Source organism: Manduca sexta, chromosome 27, assembly GCF_014839805.1.
Source record: "Manduca sexta isolate Smith_Timp_Sample1 chromosome 27, JHU_Msex_v1.0, whole genome shotgun sequence".
In the NCBI taxonomy this organism is placed as follows: domain Eukaryota; kingdom Metazoa; phylum Arthropoda; class Insecta; order Lepidoptera; family Sphingidae; genus Manduca; species Manduca sexta.
In genome coordinates, this window is record NC_051141.1 from 4938232 (window position 1) to 4956349 (window position 18118).

Genomic DNA, 18118 nt, shown 5'->3' on the forward strand with positions numbered 1-18118 from the left:
AGACTTCAAATTTTATCGTAATTTTTTAGAATCGCAAAAGCAATAATTTACAATATTCATAGGATCGCATCGAACTTTGCAAAGTGTGCCATTACATGGTCACTGTAATTTAATTAATTATAATTAAATTCATAATTAATAATTTTAATTATACAACTTGCACTGCTTCTCAGGCTCAATAGGCTAGTCGTTACATATATTTTAATTTACTTATCCACTTTGGAGACTTCTATTTGGAATATGGGGATTTGTGGCGGTCACAAAACATATATCTCTTTAAAAAAATCTTGGAATAACTAACAAAAACTATCGTCATATTTTTCTATAGAATTTAGATAACGCCAAAACAATTGATTAGTAACTAGGTAGTTCATTTCTAATGTGTTTAAGTACATTTATTTTGGCACTTGCAATAAGTTATAAAAGCCTCTACAAAGTCTATCATGTTTTATCTATATTAATCGTATTGAAATATTATACTTTATGAATATAATGTAAACGTATTAAAGGGTTTTTATGTATTGCTAATGTATTCCTAAATCGAGTTGATAAATGCTTGTTTGTATATCAAAGATATTATGTCTACGTTGATTTTATACAAACGCATAGTATATTTTATGACCCTTGAAATGTAAATATTGAATAAGTAGTTTATTCAACTGTTGTACAGTTGTAAACGGGAATTCTCACAGTAAACGAATAGCGTGTATAGCTTGATATAAATTATATCACAGACAAATTGTTTTATATAAAAATGGTATAAATAAATACGAGTTTAGCGTGAAACTGTAGTTTTATTGAAATATTTCATTAATTTTCTGATCGGTTTCCCGATGATATGTTGTCTATGGGTCTAGGTTTGCCTTTAACGTGAATGCTCGTTACTTTCACGTATTGACCGGTGATGTTCTGTAAAAAATTAAATCGGATCGTAGTATCATGAAATGGACAGCTGGGTGCCTAACACCATGTGAACTCTGAATATATGAGAAAGTTCCAGCTCCGCGAAATGAATACCGTAATATTGACTACAGCCTTTCTTTCTCGATGCATGCGGCCTGTCTATTTATTGGGGGATAGAAAACCCCAGTTCACCAAAACATGCAATACGTTAGTACCCACCTCGGAGCCAACCTGCTGACCTACCTACCTACCACCAGCTGACCTAAAACGGAGGCATAACGCAGTCAATAAATTCCATTTATGTTTTTATTTATTTAGAAATTCACTTACATTAACATTTAGAATTGAATTTGTACGCTATTACTGTTACGAAATATAATATCTGAGAACGGACTATAGAAAATAACAAAAATCCAACCAATCTTCGTATAAACAAATTATAGCATATAATTAAGACTACATAATATTATGTTCCAAGTAAAATATGCTGACCGAGGCTATGAAATGAGATTCGTTACCTGATCGTCCAGTGACGGGCCATACGTGCGCAGTACCTGCCCGCTGAGCTTCTTAGAGAACACCGACCGACGGTGATGCGCGCGCACCGCGTCGTGTAATAGCGCGTGCGTCATGCGCGCGCGATCCGCCGAGCGTGCCATGCAGCGCACCTCGCGCAACGCGTCCAGAGCTATGTTCAGACGCACTCGACCCAGGAAAGCGTATAAGGAACATTCTTCTTCGTATTCCTAAGAAATTAATGGATATTGACACATATATAGATTGGTGGCAGCAGCCGCGGATCGCCCTGGGCACTTTTCAGCGAGCGATCACCTGCATAAAATAAGATCTTCAAGCAATTCCAAGTTTGATGTTCCATGTTAGATTATTTAGAATCAGTCGGTGGGGACGGGAGGTCGCTTGACTGGACTGTGAACTGACTGGCTGAGTGATTGTTCAATCCACACACAGTTTTAACAGTTGGGTCTAATCGCATGAAGTTTGCACAAAGACTTCTCAGTCTTAGGTAAGAATAGACTTTTTCATTCACATTCATCCCCTAAGTAAAAAAAAGAATAATGGGTAACCTCAAAAATATTTATCTTACCGGTTTTGAAAAATCATTAATAGAAAGTTATATTAGGTACCCCTGAATAAGGCTACTTTTAATATGGCCTACGGAGCCGCAAGTTATTGCGTAATACAAATGTAATAAGATTTTTACCTTTTTACGATCGTTTTCTATAATATCTTCTTGTTGTAATCTTATATCTTTCGCCCAACCTCTGCAGTAATAAACATACAAAATAATATCAAAGCGACAATAACATTCAATAAATTAGATACTCACGTAGGTAACTTGGAAAAAATAATGTTTACTTCATCCTTACTTGCCAATATGTAAAAACTCTTCTAGAACTTCATTGTCTTGTGGGAGTAAGCCCACATTCTGAACTTTTGTTTCCGCCCAAACTTCTACTAGTTTTAACGTCAGATAGTGCGAACAAAGAACTAACGCGCTCTGTCAAAACAAAAAAGGGCGAATCAAGATTATATTCATTTATATTTTTACAATACAATACAAATAAATATATCACGTAACCAACAAAGGTGTACTTATGGTACGTCAAAAAAAAATTACAAAAAATATTATTATTACTAGGTAAAATTTAAATTATTTATATAATTATGGACATTTTAAGTTAGGAAAAAATTTACATAAAACGCACAAGGTAAACCAAAGAAGTCAACTTGCGCAGGCAGGTAAGGGCAAATATAAAGATAACGCATCACTATCCTCACCGGTGAGAACGTTAAGAGCCCTAGCTCAGCTAACCTAGCCACCTTTCACTAACAATCTAAGTGATGACTACCCGAAGAAGAAAGGCGGAAAGAATCTCCGGGCTTACTTTTATATCATGAATTGTTTTTTTTTACTTATTTTATATTTAAACTCACATTAATTATTTAACCTGGTGCATATAATGCATATAGTCCAAATAAATAGTGTCATTGGTCTAGAAACACTACAATTACACTGTGGAATCTCTAAGTACTGGATTTGTAATGAAAGGAGAAACAAAACTGTGTGCAAAAACGCTGTTGGGAACAGAATCTACCCAAAATAGCAAAAACTTCACTGTCTTGCCATGAACGAATATTATGAACTTAAAGAAAATTAATACACAATATCTGGGAAAATATGTACAATAATAGGGAAGGAAGAAACAAGGAATCAACACAAATAAGGCTTTGCGGTTATTTTTCACAAACCTCGTCTTCAGGTGTCAATCTGATGTTTTTATAAAGATTATATGCTTCGTCCGCTAACGATACTTTGTATTCCAAATCCTCTGAAAGCAAATGCAGAAGAGCGAAAGCCTGTAAACGATATTATTTTTTAGTATAGTTTGTAGGTATGTAAATGTATACCATGAAAGTATGCAGACCAACATAATATACTTAGGTCTTCAAAAAAAATTTGGTCGGTAACACCTTGTTACCTTAGACATTCGGGATCCTGCCAAATCGGAGGCAGGTAGACAAACCGGAGTTCTTTGGCTAAATCCACCTCGGCAATGGAGTTCATTCATTTTTTTCCTCACTTCCGACGACATTATCGGACAATCCAAATCTATAAAAATGTGTCAATAATGATAAAACCGAAGAGTTCATTACTTAAATAACACTTTCTTGATACAAAATCAAATATCAGTTTACAGGTATAAAAGTTACTTCTCACTTTCTATATAACCATATTCGTTTAGTGTAACTCCGGTACGTTGGCAATCATCTCGAAAAACCGCTGCGAGGAGACTGGCTATCGTCGAACCTCGACTGACTATATTAGGGTGCTGAAAATAAAATTTTAACTTGTAGAGCAAATGGTCCATAATTCTTAATATCTTAAGATGACCAGTGCTATACACAATAAGTATTTAATACAATACGTGCAGTGTTACGTGAAGTAATAATGCGATTAGTAGTGATCAAGTAGTGATGATAACCATCGTACAATCGCCCTCCTCGTTCCAACGGTCAGATTTGTAAGCGCAATATTTATCTTCTCTATGTATATACTATGTATAAACAGGGGCGGCTGTGGGGATAGGCCAACCGGGCAACCGCCAGGGGGCTCGAGATTACAGAAGCCTCGCGTGGTGAATTGCAGGAACTTTTTACGATCTTACTAACTAAACTGTTAAAACCGTGGAACTTTTTTTTACTCCGCCTCACGGGGCCCCGTGTTGTTTTTTTTTTTTTTGATTCGCCTAGGGTCTCAATGTCATTCAGTGCCGGTTCTGTTAATAAAGTTATAAAATTTTGTATGATTACCACATTAGCAGCACCAAGATTAGCACGCCAAGAGACCAGCTGTCCCAAGGCGTCTCCAGCGCGAGCCACGTCGCAAATTAACGCAAGAGCAATGCATTGTACCGGTGGTTTAGCCATCTGCAAACAACAAGTCGATAAAATGGCGTAGTGGTACTATATAATTTACCTGGCTCAGGTTGGATAGTTTACCCTACATACATAAGTACAACTTTATATCTTCCTCTGAAATAAGGTATTTATCATCATCCTATACTTAGGAAAGACAATTAATGACATTGTTTTAGTTGCAAGCAATAATATGAGAGTATTTTGGATTTGGGTTGTAGTCCTTTTTCAATTCCATGTGATTCAAAATGGAATAATGCGTATATTTATTTTTAATCGAAATATCTATAGGAATTTTAATAGTGAATTAATTGACAATTAGAACAGAATTTATATCTATTCAAATATGTTAAAGGAAGTTAATATAAAATATATCTACTGTTTATATTCCAAAGAAACGTTGAGTATGCAACAATAGAACCTAACATAAAAGACAAACCAATCATAGACGTAACACCGATCCTAAATAGAGCTTGAAATCGTAAAGAATCGGCGTTTGTCTTATCCAACTATTCGTTTGAAGAAACGGCCAACGGACAATCAGCGTTTGATTGAATGGAGGAGGAAATCACGCTCCCCTTCTCGAATGAGTCTCAGCCTTTTATTATTAGATGTGTCCGTTGATCTAAACTAAAAGAATTGATATAAGTGCTCCGTAACAGCTCACACTCAACTGTCAATTGCAAAATAACCGTTATTTTTACACGTGTACTGTTTTATTGTCTTTCAACGACTACTTTGTTTTATTTTATAGCACGGGCCGGCGTTTCATCGAATGTATCAAGTAGCAAAGAAACGTGAATTAGGAACGAGACGTTTGTAACTTCGAAACTGTCCACATCACATGAAGGGAATTTTTTTATCCACATAATTGAAGAACTCACAGTTATTATATCCAACAGTTTGTATATGCCATTATTAGCAACGAAGATTTCACGGTAATCAGGTTTCCATACGATCCCTTGCCAGATGAAATTCAAAAGTGAAATTAGTAATCTGTTGGAGAAACGAGATATTATCTGAGCATGTGTTAGAGAAATTAGTTATTGCTATTAATCAATACAATTTTTTCTCCCTATTACTTGAATTACTCAAACGAGTATGGATTAAATTAGAGTTCTATGTATGTTTTCTGAAAAACGTTTGTGTATGGAATTTATAAAACATGCTATTACGGAAATAATGTGGTTATAAAAATTATATCTTCATACCCTTTTATAAACTTAATAACGCATTGACGCCGCTCGCCAATGGTTTTCGGTAACTATCATGACCTATAGCCAGTTTGCTGTTCCTTTTAATTATCAAACCCTTTTTTGTTGCTATTTGAGTCTTAATCTCCATCATTCTCAGTACAAATCCTATTAGAATTAATAGAATACTGTAAAAACTGAACTCGCCTATTGCTAACAATGAAATGTTTATCAAGTGAATATAGAACAACATCTAGCATCCTCATAGCCAAGGAGTTGACGGACGAAGGCCATGTGATGTTAGGGTACACGCAGCATTCTACACGCCGATTTGGCTCCACTGCGCTGGTCAGCAGACGAAGGCATACTGCTATTACAGCCTGACTCTTTTCCACAGGCGGCAACTTCTGTTCTAGGAGTGTATAGCAGAGTTCTGCAAGATTTTTCTTGTATTTTTATCTTATATTCTTAATAACATAAACCCACATAATACAAACCGTGGATTTTGACGCTTTTGGAGTAGGATCATCGAACAATAAATGATATACTTAATAGATTAAAATTAGGAAAATAAAGATTTTGCACAATTTTATTTACCTATTCATTACTTATTCGATTTCTAGTGTATATAACCCGTATTTTGTTTTAATTACAGATGTTTTCCATAACATGGTTGTTACAAAATAATGAAACATTTTATTTATTGCAATCAATCAAATAATTTAAAACCCGAAAATGTTTTTTACTATTCGACAAGCCATACTCATTAAAAAGTGTCCCCAATTAATTGTAAAAACGATCAATATAATTTATAGTTTATGAAATTGATGATAAAAAATGAATGAAAGCCACCCAGACCGTTCCTAATTTAATTAAGATTGTAAATGCCTACTAATTAAAATTATGATTCCATGGGAATCAAATAAATCTTTCAGCGTGGCTTGTCTTGCTTTCGGATCCTTTCTCCTTTGATAAGTAGCTACTTGAAGCAGTCGCACACACCAATAAAGAGTCGGTAGCTCATACGGGCTTTCGGAATACCATTCGATGTACCACATTATCCTGTAATCATTTGCAAAACTAACTACCTACATAGGGTTACTGAGGCGAGGCAGGCGACTGTCTTACACATCAATATTGACTAATCAATTCGTTGCTTCACTGGGCTAGTGACAGTTATTTAGGCTGTGATTTGAGAAAGGAGCCCGGAGTTCGGTTCCTCGCCCAACAATCAACAACTTCTGTGAGTTTTACCATAAGAATAAGCATACGTGAATTCATTATTTTTAATAAGATTATCATACAATATATAATAATAAATCGTAATACGAGTAAATGTAGAAAAGTGTAAAATTGCAATTAGTGTGATTAAAATTGAATTTTGATATAAGCTGCGAGTAAAATAATAAAATATACTTAATGAATGTATTACATTGAAGAAAGGTGAAGGTTAGTAATTGCGAAAGTTAAAATAATATTATCGCAATTTAATTTATTGGCAGTGTTTAAATTATCAATTTACATTACCTTCTGATTAAGCCATATTCTTTAGCCAGTTTAACTGGAATGAAAGGTAGAACACAAACCAAAGCTTGCAGAGCTGTCTTACGTATTTCGCCAAAAAGTGCTTGTGACCAACGCTTTCTGAGATGACAAAGTCCTGGATCTAGTAAATACATTAATCCAAGAAGCCAATAACGTGTTTCGACCATCTGGAATTATATAATGCTATATTATAACCATAATATATTAATTAATGTTGGTATATAGATTAGTATTATCGCTAGATTGACATTATTAAAATAGAGTTCCTTTTTTAACTAGAAACAAATTATAAAGCAATGTTAAAATTAATCGCTTATAAGTTACTAGCTTAGCTTACTAGTTAAGGACAAACAGTATATTAGTATATTATTTATTTTCTAGCGTGTATTTAAATAGTAAAATACAAATAAATTATTTCCAAAAAAACATATTGACAAGTACTTACAAATCTGTTATAAGGGAAGACTTTAAGAAAATCAACACTTAAGTATATAAGGGTCTTTTTAAATTGCACATCAGACTGGGCTGTTGCAAAATTCACTGTACGGATCCAATCATTTCTCGGAGGCAATTCAGTCAATACAGCTAAAGAAAATATATCTGTGGACCAAGAATACTAATTTAAATGGAATAGTTTGTAGAATTCTTTGAATGTTTCCATGTGTAGAAGTTTGTTAGAAGTAAACGCAGAAACAGCTGAACGGATTTGGATTAAATTTGGTAAACGGTTAGATTATCCCTTAGATAAAACATAGGCTACTTTTTATCTCGGTAATTTGCTCCCATTGCAACTAATAAAATAATTAAATCAAAATTTCTATATAGATGGCGGGCTGGATGAGATTAGGAATCGCTATTGTGTTTTAAGGATTTTTGTAGTGGGAACGATATAGCACGCAGGCGAAATTGAGAGCAACGCCTAACAAGTAGAATATTTGGCAAACAAAGTAGTTCTATATACCATAAATATTTTATAAAGACAAACATCTATGGCTCTGCCCGCGCGTAAAAGTTTTTTTTTTGGGAAGTAACCTATAGCACTCGGAAGATATTCGGGTTCGTAGTAGTGAAATTTACGTAGTGTATTATTGTAGTAGTGAAGGTTAGTCCCTACTCTTCCTCTTTGTAACATGAATGTAGATTATGTCTTGCTGGGTATCATTAGTAAGGTTAATTTATAATTGATGAATGTTTGTAACACTCGGGAGTAGCTGCAGAGTAAATATATAATGCAGCACCATTCTTTCATTAACTGCTACTATAGCAGATTTAGACTCTAACGATATTATACCTGGCATAAGAAGTGAAGAAAAAGTCATGAGTCGATCTCTGAAGCAGTTCAACAAAACATGAGCGATGACGGTCAACGAAATCCTTTCATGATGATGCTCGCGCGCACGACATTCGTAGCGGTACGCCCAGATGTAACATCTGAAATGTACGGAAAAATTATATCCGTTTTTATGGCGCAGTGAGCGATGAGCCCGTTGTAAAACGCGCTATCTTATTATGTGCTTAAGACAACGTAATTGACTACCACAAATCCTGATCCCGGGCAATTTATTTGTGATTTTTTGAATCGAAAATTCATGCAAATTTTTGTTATTCGGCTTGAGAATCGAGCTCAAAACCTCTTCATTACAGTTCTATGCTTGCACTACTCAACTTGACTTGAGGTAGTTATTACAATATTAATTATCAGTGGCAAACTGACGCAAAGCCCTGGGCAAAAGTAAAAACAAAGTCTAAGCCAGGCAGTCCAAGAGCATGCCGATTTGAATAGCTTCGTAAGCAAGTTACCAAAAAATGTCCTTCAGTACTGCACGACGCCTATAGCGGTTTCCCGGTAACCCTCCCCTCCTCCCCTCTAAGACCGTCCCTGTGAATTAAAATATTATGAAACCTTTGGCTATAGTCGTCTGGGCACGGAAGCACTACACGTTGCTTTGGATTCTCATCCAGATATTGCTTCGTAGTATTAACCAGGACTAGGAGTAACGACAATGTAGTTGACATATTTACGCTGCTATCACCTGTTCAGTGAGATTGAAATATTTGAATATATATAATAATGGAAAAAGTAATATTATACTTAGTTTGACCGCGAGCGCTGTACCACACCTTGGGTACCTTTTTCTTTTTTTATGGTTTCGCGGAGAAAGTACCTGATTACTACCGCCCAGCCTTCATGGGGGGTGACTGAGCGGTTATGTTGGGGTAACCGTGCCTTACGGCCCGGTGTTGAGCCGCCCTGATTTGATGTTGGCCTTGGGGCCACCGCCGGGCCAAGTCCCTAACACTTTGTACACCCTACGCACGGCCTACCAACTAAAACTCCCCGGTGGTCCACTTCGGTGCATTTGGGGCGGCTGCGGGCTTCCTCCGACGGAAGTGTCTAATAAGTCTTCGTCCGCAGCCGTTCCTGGGCGGTGCCGCCTATTTCGATCCGTTTTCGTCGTTCGTTGATCGATCATTTCCGTTTCTAGTTGGAGGGGAGGGGGGGGTCTCAGAAGCCTCCGCACCGAAGGACGCTCTCGGTATCAGGCAGCATGAGCTCTACCTTCCACGCTGCCGTCCATCCCGGGATCACCCGAATGTGCATAAAGCGCACGATGTACACTAAAGGCAGACAGCCCTCTGCTGCCCGCCGACAACCCCCCGATGGCCCCTATTAGTCGCCTCTTACGACAGGCAGGGGATACCGTGGTGGAATTCTCCAAATGCCCCCAATCCACAAGGCGGACACATTCGGTACTTAGCTGCGTGCTAAGTACCTAAGTACAGGCTATGGCGTGAATCATCGGGCGGCCGCTGGACCGAGTCCATAGCACTATATACATCAGTGGCATATTTACAAGAAACTGCGTAGGCTGGGATCTATAACGACAGATTTTAATGGCGGCAACTTTGGAGGAAATTTTTTATATGGCATACATTATTTTGTATGTAGGTACTATTAAAGCATAGTAGTACAATACACACACCTTATATGCAGTAAGTAGGTGATGAAGCTTTTAGAAACTTAGAAATAAACCCAAAAATAAAATTAATATCAGTCCAGTTATTATATTAATTATCATTCAACGAAATCTGTGATCAGATTTTGCTCGATGCATAAAGTTTTTGTTTTAGCATACTACAGGCTACCCGAATTATAATAATATTATCATACTTGAGTGACTCACACCGTTCACTAAATACTATAATCAACCAAATTCCGTGCGCTGCACAACATAATAGTTTTCTAGAAATTATACGGCACTCGTTGGAAAGCCAACGTATAGTGCTCATTCAAAAATTGCTCTAGCTCTTTCATTTAATTGGCACAACGTGGAAATGCGACATTTCCATTTTATGTCCGAGAGTGTAGTAAACCATAGCGCGATTTAAAAACGATAGGGCGCCATCTATCCGCGTCTTTGGAAGCTTTGATGATCATTAATCGTGTACGTTCAAACATGGTGATTTTCTTAAAAATATTATCATTTGTAAGGAATGTTACTGACATTATTTATTTAATATTTATTTTATGGACGCTTTACCTCAAAGAAGCCAAATTTGGAAAGACTTTGCAGCCTTCATGGTCACAGGGCGATTGAGGTGTTGTTCATCCGCAGAGTCAAAGTTACAATATCTACCAACATTTTACAATTATAGAACTTTTTAAATACATTATAATCTTCAATCACAGATTTTGAAAAATGTATACAGTGACAAACAAAAAATTAATGTCCAGCAATTCTGTTGCTAGTGATGATCAAAACACTCTTTGATATGTAGTCTATTATAAAAAGTTTGAGTACTTTTAAGGTATTTTTAACTTTTAATGGCCCCATAGTCTTTTGACCCTAACAACAAAAAGGATCGATTAGCATCAAAAAAGTTTTTGCATATAATATCCATTTTCTTGTTGTTTATCTCTTAAAAAATCTGTGAATACAAAACTTAATAATCTTTATTTTATAATTTTTTTTTGGTTTTTGAAGGCGGTTTAATTTTTGATACAGTTTTTTTTTCTTTTTTGTGTTAGTAAGAAATATTCCCAATGAAAACCATCGCAAATCCATCGGAAAGCACAGAAAAGCAAAATACGCAATTTCGTTTACTCGTATACTTTTACTCAGTATTAATTCCAGTTATTTTAATTAAAAACTATATTCTATGAGACTAATTTGAAAATAGTATATCCTGTCAAATAAAACAAATAAAACATTTAAATCGGTTTGTTAATAAAAAAAAAATAAACCACGAATTCAGAACCGCATTTTAAAGTCGGTTAAGAAAAAAGTTTCAATTCCATTAAAAAATAAAACCGCCTTCAAAACCCACTCAGAAACAAAAAAATAATTTCACATAACAGATATATACTGGATACCAATTTTGGAGTCGGTGCCTAATTAAAATTGCTAGTTAAGTTAGATAAATACGGCTGCGGGTTCCTCTGGCAAGAAGTGCCTAGTCGTCGTCAACAACCGCCCCTGCGCGGTGTCGCCTAGTGCAGTCCGTCTTTATTTGTCAACCGTGATAGCTGCTTCAGCAATGAAACTCTTCGTTTTTCGGTAAACATTGACAGTGTCTGACCAATGCCTTTGTATACCTACTGTATAGCTTTATTATGAGTTTGCTTACATACAAACCTAATTTAACATTGAAGTCATCAAGATCCGCGGGATTTATGTCATACATCGGCAGCTTCCTTTCGGGAAAATAAGGATTGAATCGATAGAAAATATTATCAAATATATTTTCTTTGACCATATCGATACCTGAAACCATAAAAAATATGAAAAACCTATCAAGGGACTTATCTTCTTTTAATTACTTATTTGCTATAAAACATACAATTTTCCATAGAGTTCCAAGCAAGTATCAACGCAATATTCAAAAACGTAGGATATCTGTGCGAAGTGGACACTGCTAGCATTCTGACTGTGGTTTGGTGGATCACCGGAGCAGCGGCAGTGAGGATATAACGTGAAGGCACCGCGCCCTGCTTCCGGAAATCATCAGGGGCCGCGAGCTGCCAAAGGATTCCCTTGGACACCAGATCGAAGAAATAGTCATCTTCGAGACGCATGAGTAAGTATCCTGGATAGAGATAAAATATTATAATAGTCCTGTAATAGGTATATACTATCCCACTGCTAGCCGCGAAGTCCCCTAGTACTAAGAGAACACACTTAAGAACTTTCTCTGAATCATTTTGGAAGCTGGCTGCATAGAATGTAAAACAACAGTTTCACTGTTTATTTTGTGAAATACCTATTTATATAAAGAATATATATAGTAGATTTAATATTACTGTCTGATTAGCCAGTACACGAGACAAGACAACATAAGACCTAGATATGTTCTAATATTGTACCTAAACGTGATACAGTATAAAAAATACTAATCCACAAAGGATCCGTTAGAAAATATACCCCGTCAATCAATTATAATAAACTAACTGTCCGGCATGAGGTTCTACATAACAAATTAAAGACAAGCGAAATCAATATGCGCGACGCTGTGCGATCCATAACGTCTACACTCAAAAGGAGTAAAACTCCCTTGAGCGCCAATGACATTGTCCTCATTACCTACCGTTATGACACGTAATTAAACAAATATTATAGCGCCATATTAAATCGTAAACATTGTCGATAATTTACACCTTGATTAATAATTTTTTATTGACAAAAAAAATGTCGCTTGTGAATTTTATAATTCAAAAATTAACCGACGGCAAATTTCAATTAAAAAGCTTTTTCGGTACTTTTGAATAGATACTGAGAAAAAAAAACAATTAAAATAAGTAATTTTTACTGACTTAAATCTGATTGGTCTATTTTCGCGATTAATACAATTGAAGCGAAATCATTTATTTTTATTAAATGTTAGCGAATTAGTGTCAGTGTCGGTCAGGAAATATGTTTTCACATGATGTATATTAAAGACATTAGATTTGAATTAATGAATTATAAATATTAATAATTACAACATATTGTGACGATAATGAAAACCTAGCATACATTATAATAGATACGAAAGTAATGAATTTATTAAGACAGAACGTTCTCAACATATATTTTAATATTATATTAAATTAATGGAATTCTGAAAAACAACGGGATCCGAATAGTTCCACGAGTATTTTCTTTAACAATCAACACATTATGTACTACAAATATATCTTAGTAATAATTTGCACCACAGAAATGTCTGTGGGAACCTATGCGTCTCTTAAAAACATACTTCAAAAAAAAATACGATGCCCTTTTCGTACTTTTACAAATAATTACAGTTTGTCAAGTAAATATTCCTTTAGCAAATTTACAAACTTTGTATATTCTCATTCATTCCTGATGTCAACAGGTAGACTATTAAGAAAGAATGGAAGAGAAGCTTGTTTAAATATAACACATTAGTTGGTTGTAAGTTGGTCTACACTTACCCAAAAATCCCATGTAGTCTCTTATAACATCAACGTACTTTATGACATCAGAGGCTGCTGTTAATAAAATTGGCTTGCCTAAATTCACCAGTAACATCTCCAAATATTGTCGTAAATTAGGAGCTTTATTCAACGTTTCTATAAGATAGTCTATGATAGTAACAACACAGTCTAAAATATCAATCCTCTGAAGCATAATTAAGGAAGTCAAGATGCGTTTGAAATCTTATATAAAATATATAATGGCGAAACAATAGTAGACTGCAAAAATATTACCGTTATTCATCATCGATTTTATTATTGATCCAGTGCTTATTATACACGATACTCACGATGCCTGATAAATATATAAATTCAAATGGTTTTCAGTACTTTTTGAGATCATTGTCATGTAAACCAGTAGTATAATGTATTTAATACTATATAAAGGTGTTTTACGTTGATTAAATATAACACACGTTGTTTTATGATCAACAAACTTTCTTATTGTAAAGGATACATATCCATATCTGGTAATTGAAGCGAAGTCGCGCAGGTGAGCCTCCAACCTTCCCATTTGTCGGTCTACTGTTGGATCCATTACGAGAAATTGCAACTTCTTAGCCATGCCCCAATCGAAAGCGGGAGGACACCCATCGTTCCACTTAGGATCTTAAAATTAATTACCTTATTTAAATGATTATTTCGATTACGAACATGAGACGTAAGTATCGTTCATTAATAAAAGAAGAAAAAAAAACAAATTAAAAAATGTAAACCGTAGCTTCACAGTTCACTTGTAGTTTTATATACATACACTAGACGTGCATTTTTCTTATCACTACTTTTGCGAACCTTTCATGAAATACTATTTAAATAATAGTAGGTAACGACAGTCGACACATTTATACTGAGTGTATGAATGTATTTATACACATTTCTTGGACCGCGGCAAAGTTTATGGCTAACCTTAAGATATAAAACTAGGATAGAAATGCATGAATTCAATTAAGTTAGTGTCGGTGTTTATAGACGCTAAGCATGCAACACTCGTGTTCAAAGAGGTTGTTTCACATTTAATGACCACGATAGATAAATTATTTTAACTGTTGCATCCTGAGGTGAGCGCCAATTAGAAATCGTGAATAATATGCGTTTAATTTATCTGATTTTAGTGTACTACTCCCTCGGGCTTAAGATTAAAATATACCTACTATTTGAATAACATAGGAATTGTGATAGTATATATAATAGAATATTTCCTATCATCAAATATATTATTAAATAAAACAATATTACTGGTGATTGATTAACATAAGTTACATGCGAAACATCTAATTTTCATTTCCAACCTATCAATCCAAATGAAACTAGAGCTAGGAAATTTTTAAAACTATAGCTTTATAACCAATTTACAACATAAAAAATAAGTGACAGAATGTCATTTGAGATCATAACTTCCATCGTATCGACAGTTTATATCGTCGTTACCGGTACAGCACATTATATGCCGCGCTCGACATATCGGTAATAGCCGAATGAAAGTATAGATTGTGATAACCGAACAATGGGTTTGCGGGTCGACAGGAGAAATTAATTTGATCAAAAGGGTAAGTGGGCGAGGGAAAGCTATTCTGGTTTTTAGAAGGACATAGTAGGTACCTACTAATAATGCCGTGCACTTTCATAAAGTACCGTGCTGATTGCTGTTTGTAGATATTGATAGGCACCGATTAAATTTTGCTTTAAAATATAGATTCAATGAAAAAATTGTTGCAATTCGGAAACTAAATGAAACAAAATTAGACAAATTATACCACGTTATTAATGTTTAACTACGGCAATTGTTAATGATTATATTCGTATTTCGTATGTTATCAAGCAGTTAATACTAACATAAGTACTATAATCATAATTCATAAATACTACATAAGTACAACTAGCCTTTTACGTTTAGTGTGTATGCAACATTGTATTAAGAGGGTATTATTCTGATAGTGAATGTTACATTTATGGTTCTTGGAGACAATTTCAATAAACTATCCCAATCGCTATCTTCAGATCGATCTCGGAGATGCTCCAATCATACAAAAGTTTATTTACTTACAGATGAGTTTCTACTATTTTTTTTTGGTAAGTCGATTTGGATTTTGTAAATCGATATCTCTAGAGTCGTCCACGTTTGAGGTATACTGAAAAATGAAGCAGAAAAATCACCAGAAGGTATTGGATCCAACTCCTTCATAATGTTCCGTTTTAGCAACCCTTTTTCGGAGTATTTCTTCCCTCCGGCACCATGAACACAGCCAAAAGTGTTTGAAGACCCAGAGATGCTCTCAGATTCTCCAAAATATTGATTTCTTGTTATTCTCTCATATTTCGTTTCGTGTCTTGGTTGTCTCAGAAACTGAGTATGCGATGATTTTGTGGACACATCACCCTCGCCTTTAGCTTTCCTGGATACTTCGTTATCTTTTTTCGACCCTGAACTAAAAGTATTCAAAGCAGAACGTTTCTTGTCCATGATTGTTTACCGACCGAGAAAAGTGCAATTTGTTATTCTAATGCCATAGCATTATGTTTGACGTAGCATTGGAAGTATTTGAGCGCAACAAACCTCGGAATATATTATAGATACAACAAACCTCTATAGAGCAAGTACTTTTTTATAACGGTTTTAGGCTGCAGTCACATTATAAACTAAAAGAAACTTTGGATTCGTGGGCTATAAAGTGCAAATAGTTTTGTAATTTATTCGTGCATAAAAATGTCTTCACCAACCTTACTTACTATATTACTAATTCTATGATGCCGACCAGTCATACTACACTTGATACTTATACTTCAAAAAAATATATCTTAATTCTTTTGGAGCTAACTTTACTCGTTGATACAGCTGCTTACACAAGACTTGCTATTTAGAACAATTTAATAGGGCGATTGCAGTTTCATCGAGAAGTAATGTATTATTCAATGCATCCAACTAAAATTCTATCTTGTGTTTCTAAAATATTTTACACGAATAACATAAAATATTATAATTTCTCACTTTAAAGCAGTGTCTGTGACGGCACCTTTACGTCTCTCTTTTTTTGATAATACCTTTATACATGGATGTTTATCATAGGCATCACAACTGAGACCATTTGATTATTTTAAAGTGTACGCAAGCCGACCTTAGCAACATATTATGTATTTTATTATGTCTCGTTCTTTTCAACGGTTTTAGCCTATTTGAAAAAATAGGATAAGTATATGAGGGTAATTTAGATTCCTTCTATGCTTGTTCTTGTTCTGAGCATCACAGCCAGCACTAGTTATATATAAATACTAAAAATGTATAAAAAAAATACAAAAGAGGTTTGCTTCATGTAGTCAAGTTCGATTAGGGCATAAATGAGACCGGTTCTAACAAGTTGCGGATACAGAAAACAAAAATAAATTAACAGAATTGTTGCTTATCATTCAATTCGAGATACCTATTTACGAAGACCGAATAATAATACCCAGAATGGACACATATCTTGGGCTTTGTGGGCTTTCTCGAAGATGGTGATCATTTATGTACGTACATTCAGGTGCGCCATTAGCTTATTCGTCGGCCTCCTATAAAAAATCAGAACAAACTACTACAGTGACTTCCATTACTCAGTGTATAGAAGTTGATTTATTTCACTTTAGCGGTCATTAAAATTATGAAACGCTTTCGATATCCATTGCTTCATGCTCAGGTATGGTTCTGAACGTTCATATACAATTTTATAAAAAAAATGTACTTAATTTTTCCTATATAGGTCAAAATTATGGACGGTATTATGCAACGCATTGTGAAGTAGCTATCGGTGACATCTCTTTGCGAGTGGTGGTAACCGAGGCAAATCGGTCAACTCCCCTGCGCCGACGCTGTTCCGTCCGGCTCGAGGGACCAACGCGTTGGAGCAGTCAACACTCTACGCTCGTCGGTCGCGAGTCGCGAGTCGCTGCCCGTTCGCTAGTCTCTACCCAGTTGCACCTCGGCATCACTCGCCGTCGGTCGCGCGTCGTTCTTACGTTGTACTGTGCGATAATTCATTAGTTTTCCCCACGAGAAAACCAAGTGAAGTATAATACAAACAGTTGTAAACGCCTGTGGACGTCCCTGTGTGTGCATTTGTAGTTGAAACGTTTATGTGAATTTGCCGCTGATTCTACTATCACGGTGAGTTCTTAAAGTTTTTCTTTGGAGTACACTGGTCGAAGTAAAAAGTTTTGTTTTGTTGACATTATTACGTACATTGTGTTGATAATGGAAATTTTGTCAACGGCTCTATCATTCAAATTTTGCGGACGGAAATTTAAAAGAAACGGTTTTATCTTCGACGTTGCTAAATCGCTGGTCGAAATCGAGTCGGTTTCTTTTATAATTACGACTGGAAAGTTCTCAGTTCAGAGTACGGTTCTAGTTACACAGTAAATAAAAAGGCGCTATTAAAATACTGTACAGATAAAACTAACGGACGGTTAATAGAATGGCGTTGTAGCAATTGTTGCAAATTGAATGACAGGTGTATGAATAGGACGATGTGATGATTTGATGACGCAAGTACCGACTCATTTAATATTACCAAACGAAGAAACGAAAACC

General features: G+C 35.3%; 2 protein-coding genes across 2 annotated transcripts in view; one reads left to right on the top strand and one right to left on the bottom strand.

Moving 5' to 3' along the window:
• Positions 1-774: 774 nt before the first annotated feature.
• Positions 775-16092, bottom strand: LOC115446035. Its single transcript, XM_030172582.1, has 20 exons — positions 15712-16092; positions 14015-14166; positions 13516-13702; positions 11922-12167; positions 11717-11845; positions 8983-9112; positions 8371-8510; positions 7525-7679; positions 7062-7246; positions 6427-6596; positions 5742-5967; positions 5226-5337; positions 4237-4353; positions 3644-3755; positions 3405-3535; positions 3175-3282; positions 2292-2422; positions 2126-2186; positions 1422-1649; positions 775-909 (listed from the first exon to the last, which is right to left on the bottom strand). Exons 1-20 carry the CDS (start codon positions 16016-16018, stop codon positions 811-813), a joined length of 3126 nt encoding a protein of 1041 aa, XP_030028442.1. The 5' UTR covers positions 16019-16092; the 3' UTR covers positions 775-810.
• Positions 16093-17428: 1336 nt separating this feature from the next.
• The window catches only part of LOC115446031 (nostrin), a 99193-nt gene continuing 98503 nt past the window's right edge, over positions 17429-18118 (top strand). The window contains exon 1 of the mRNA XM_030172573.2: positions 17429-17692. The gene's annotated coding sequence lies outside the window, so the exon portion shown is untranslated. The remainder of the gene's footprint in view (positions 17693-18118) is intronic.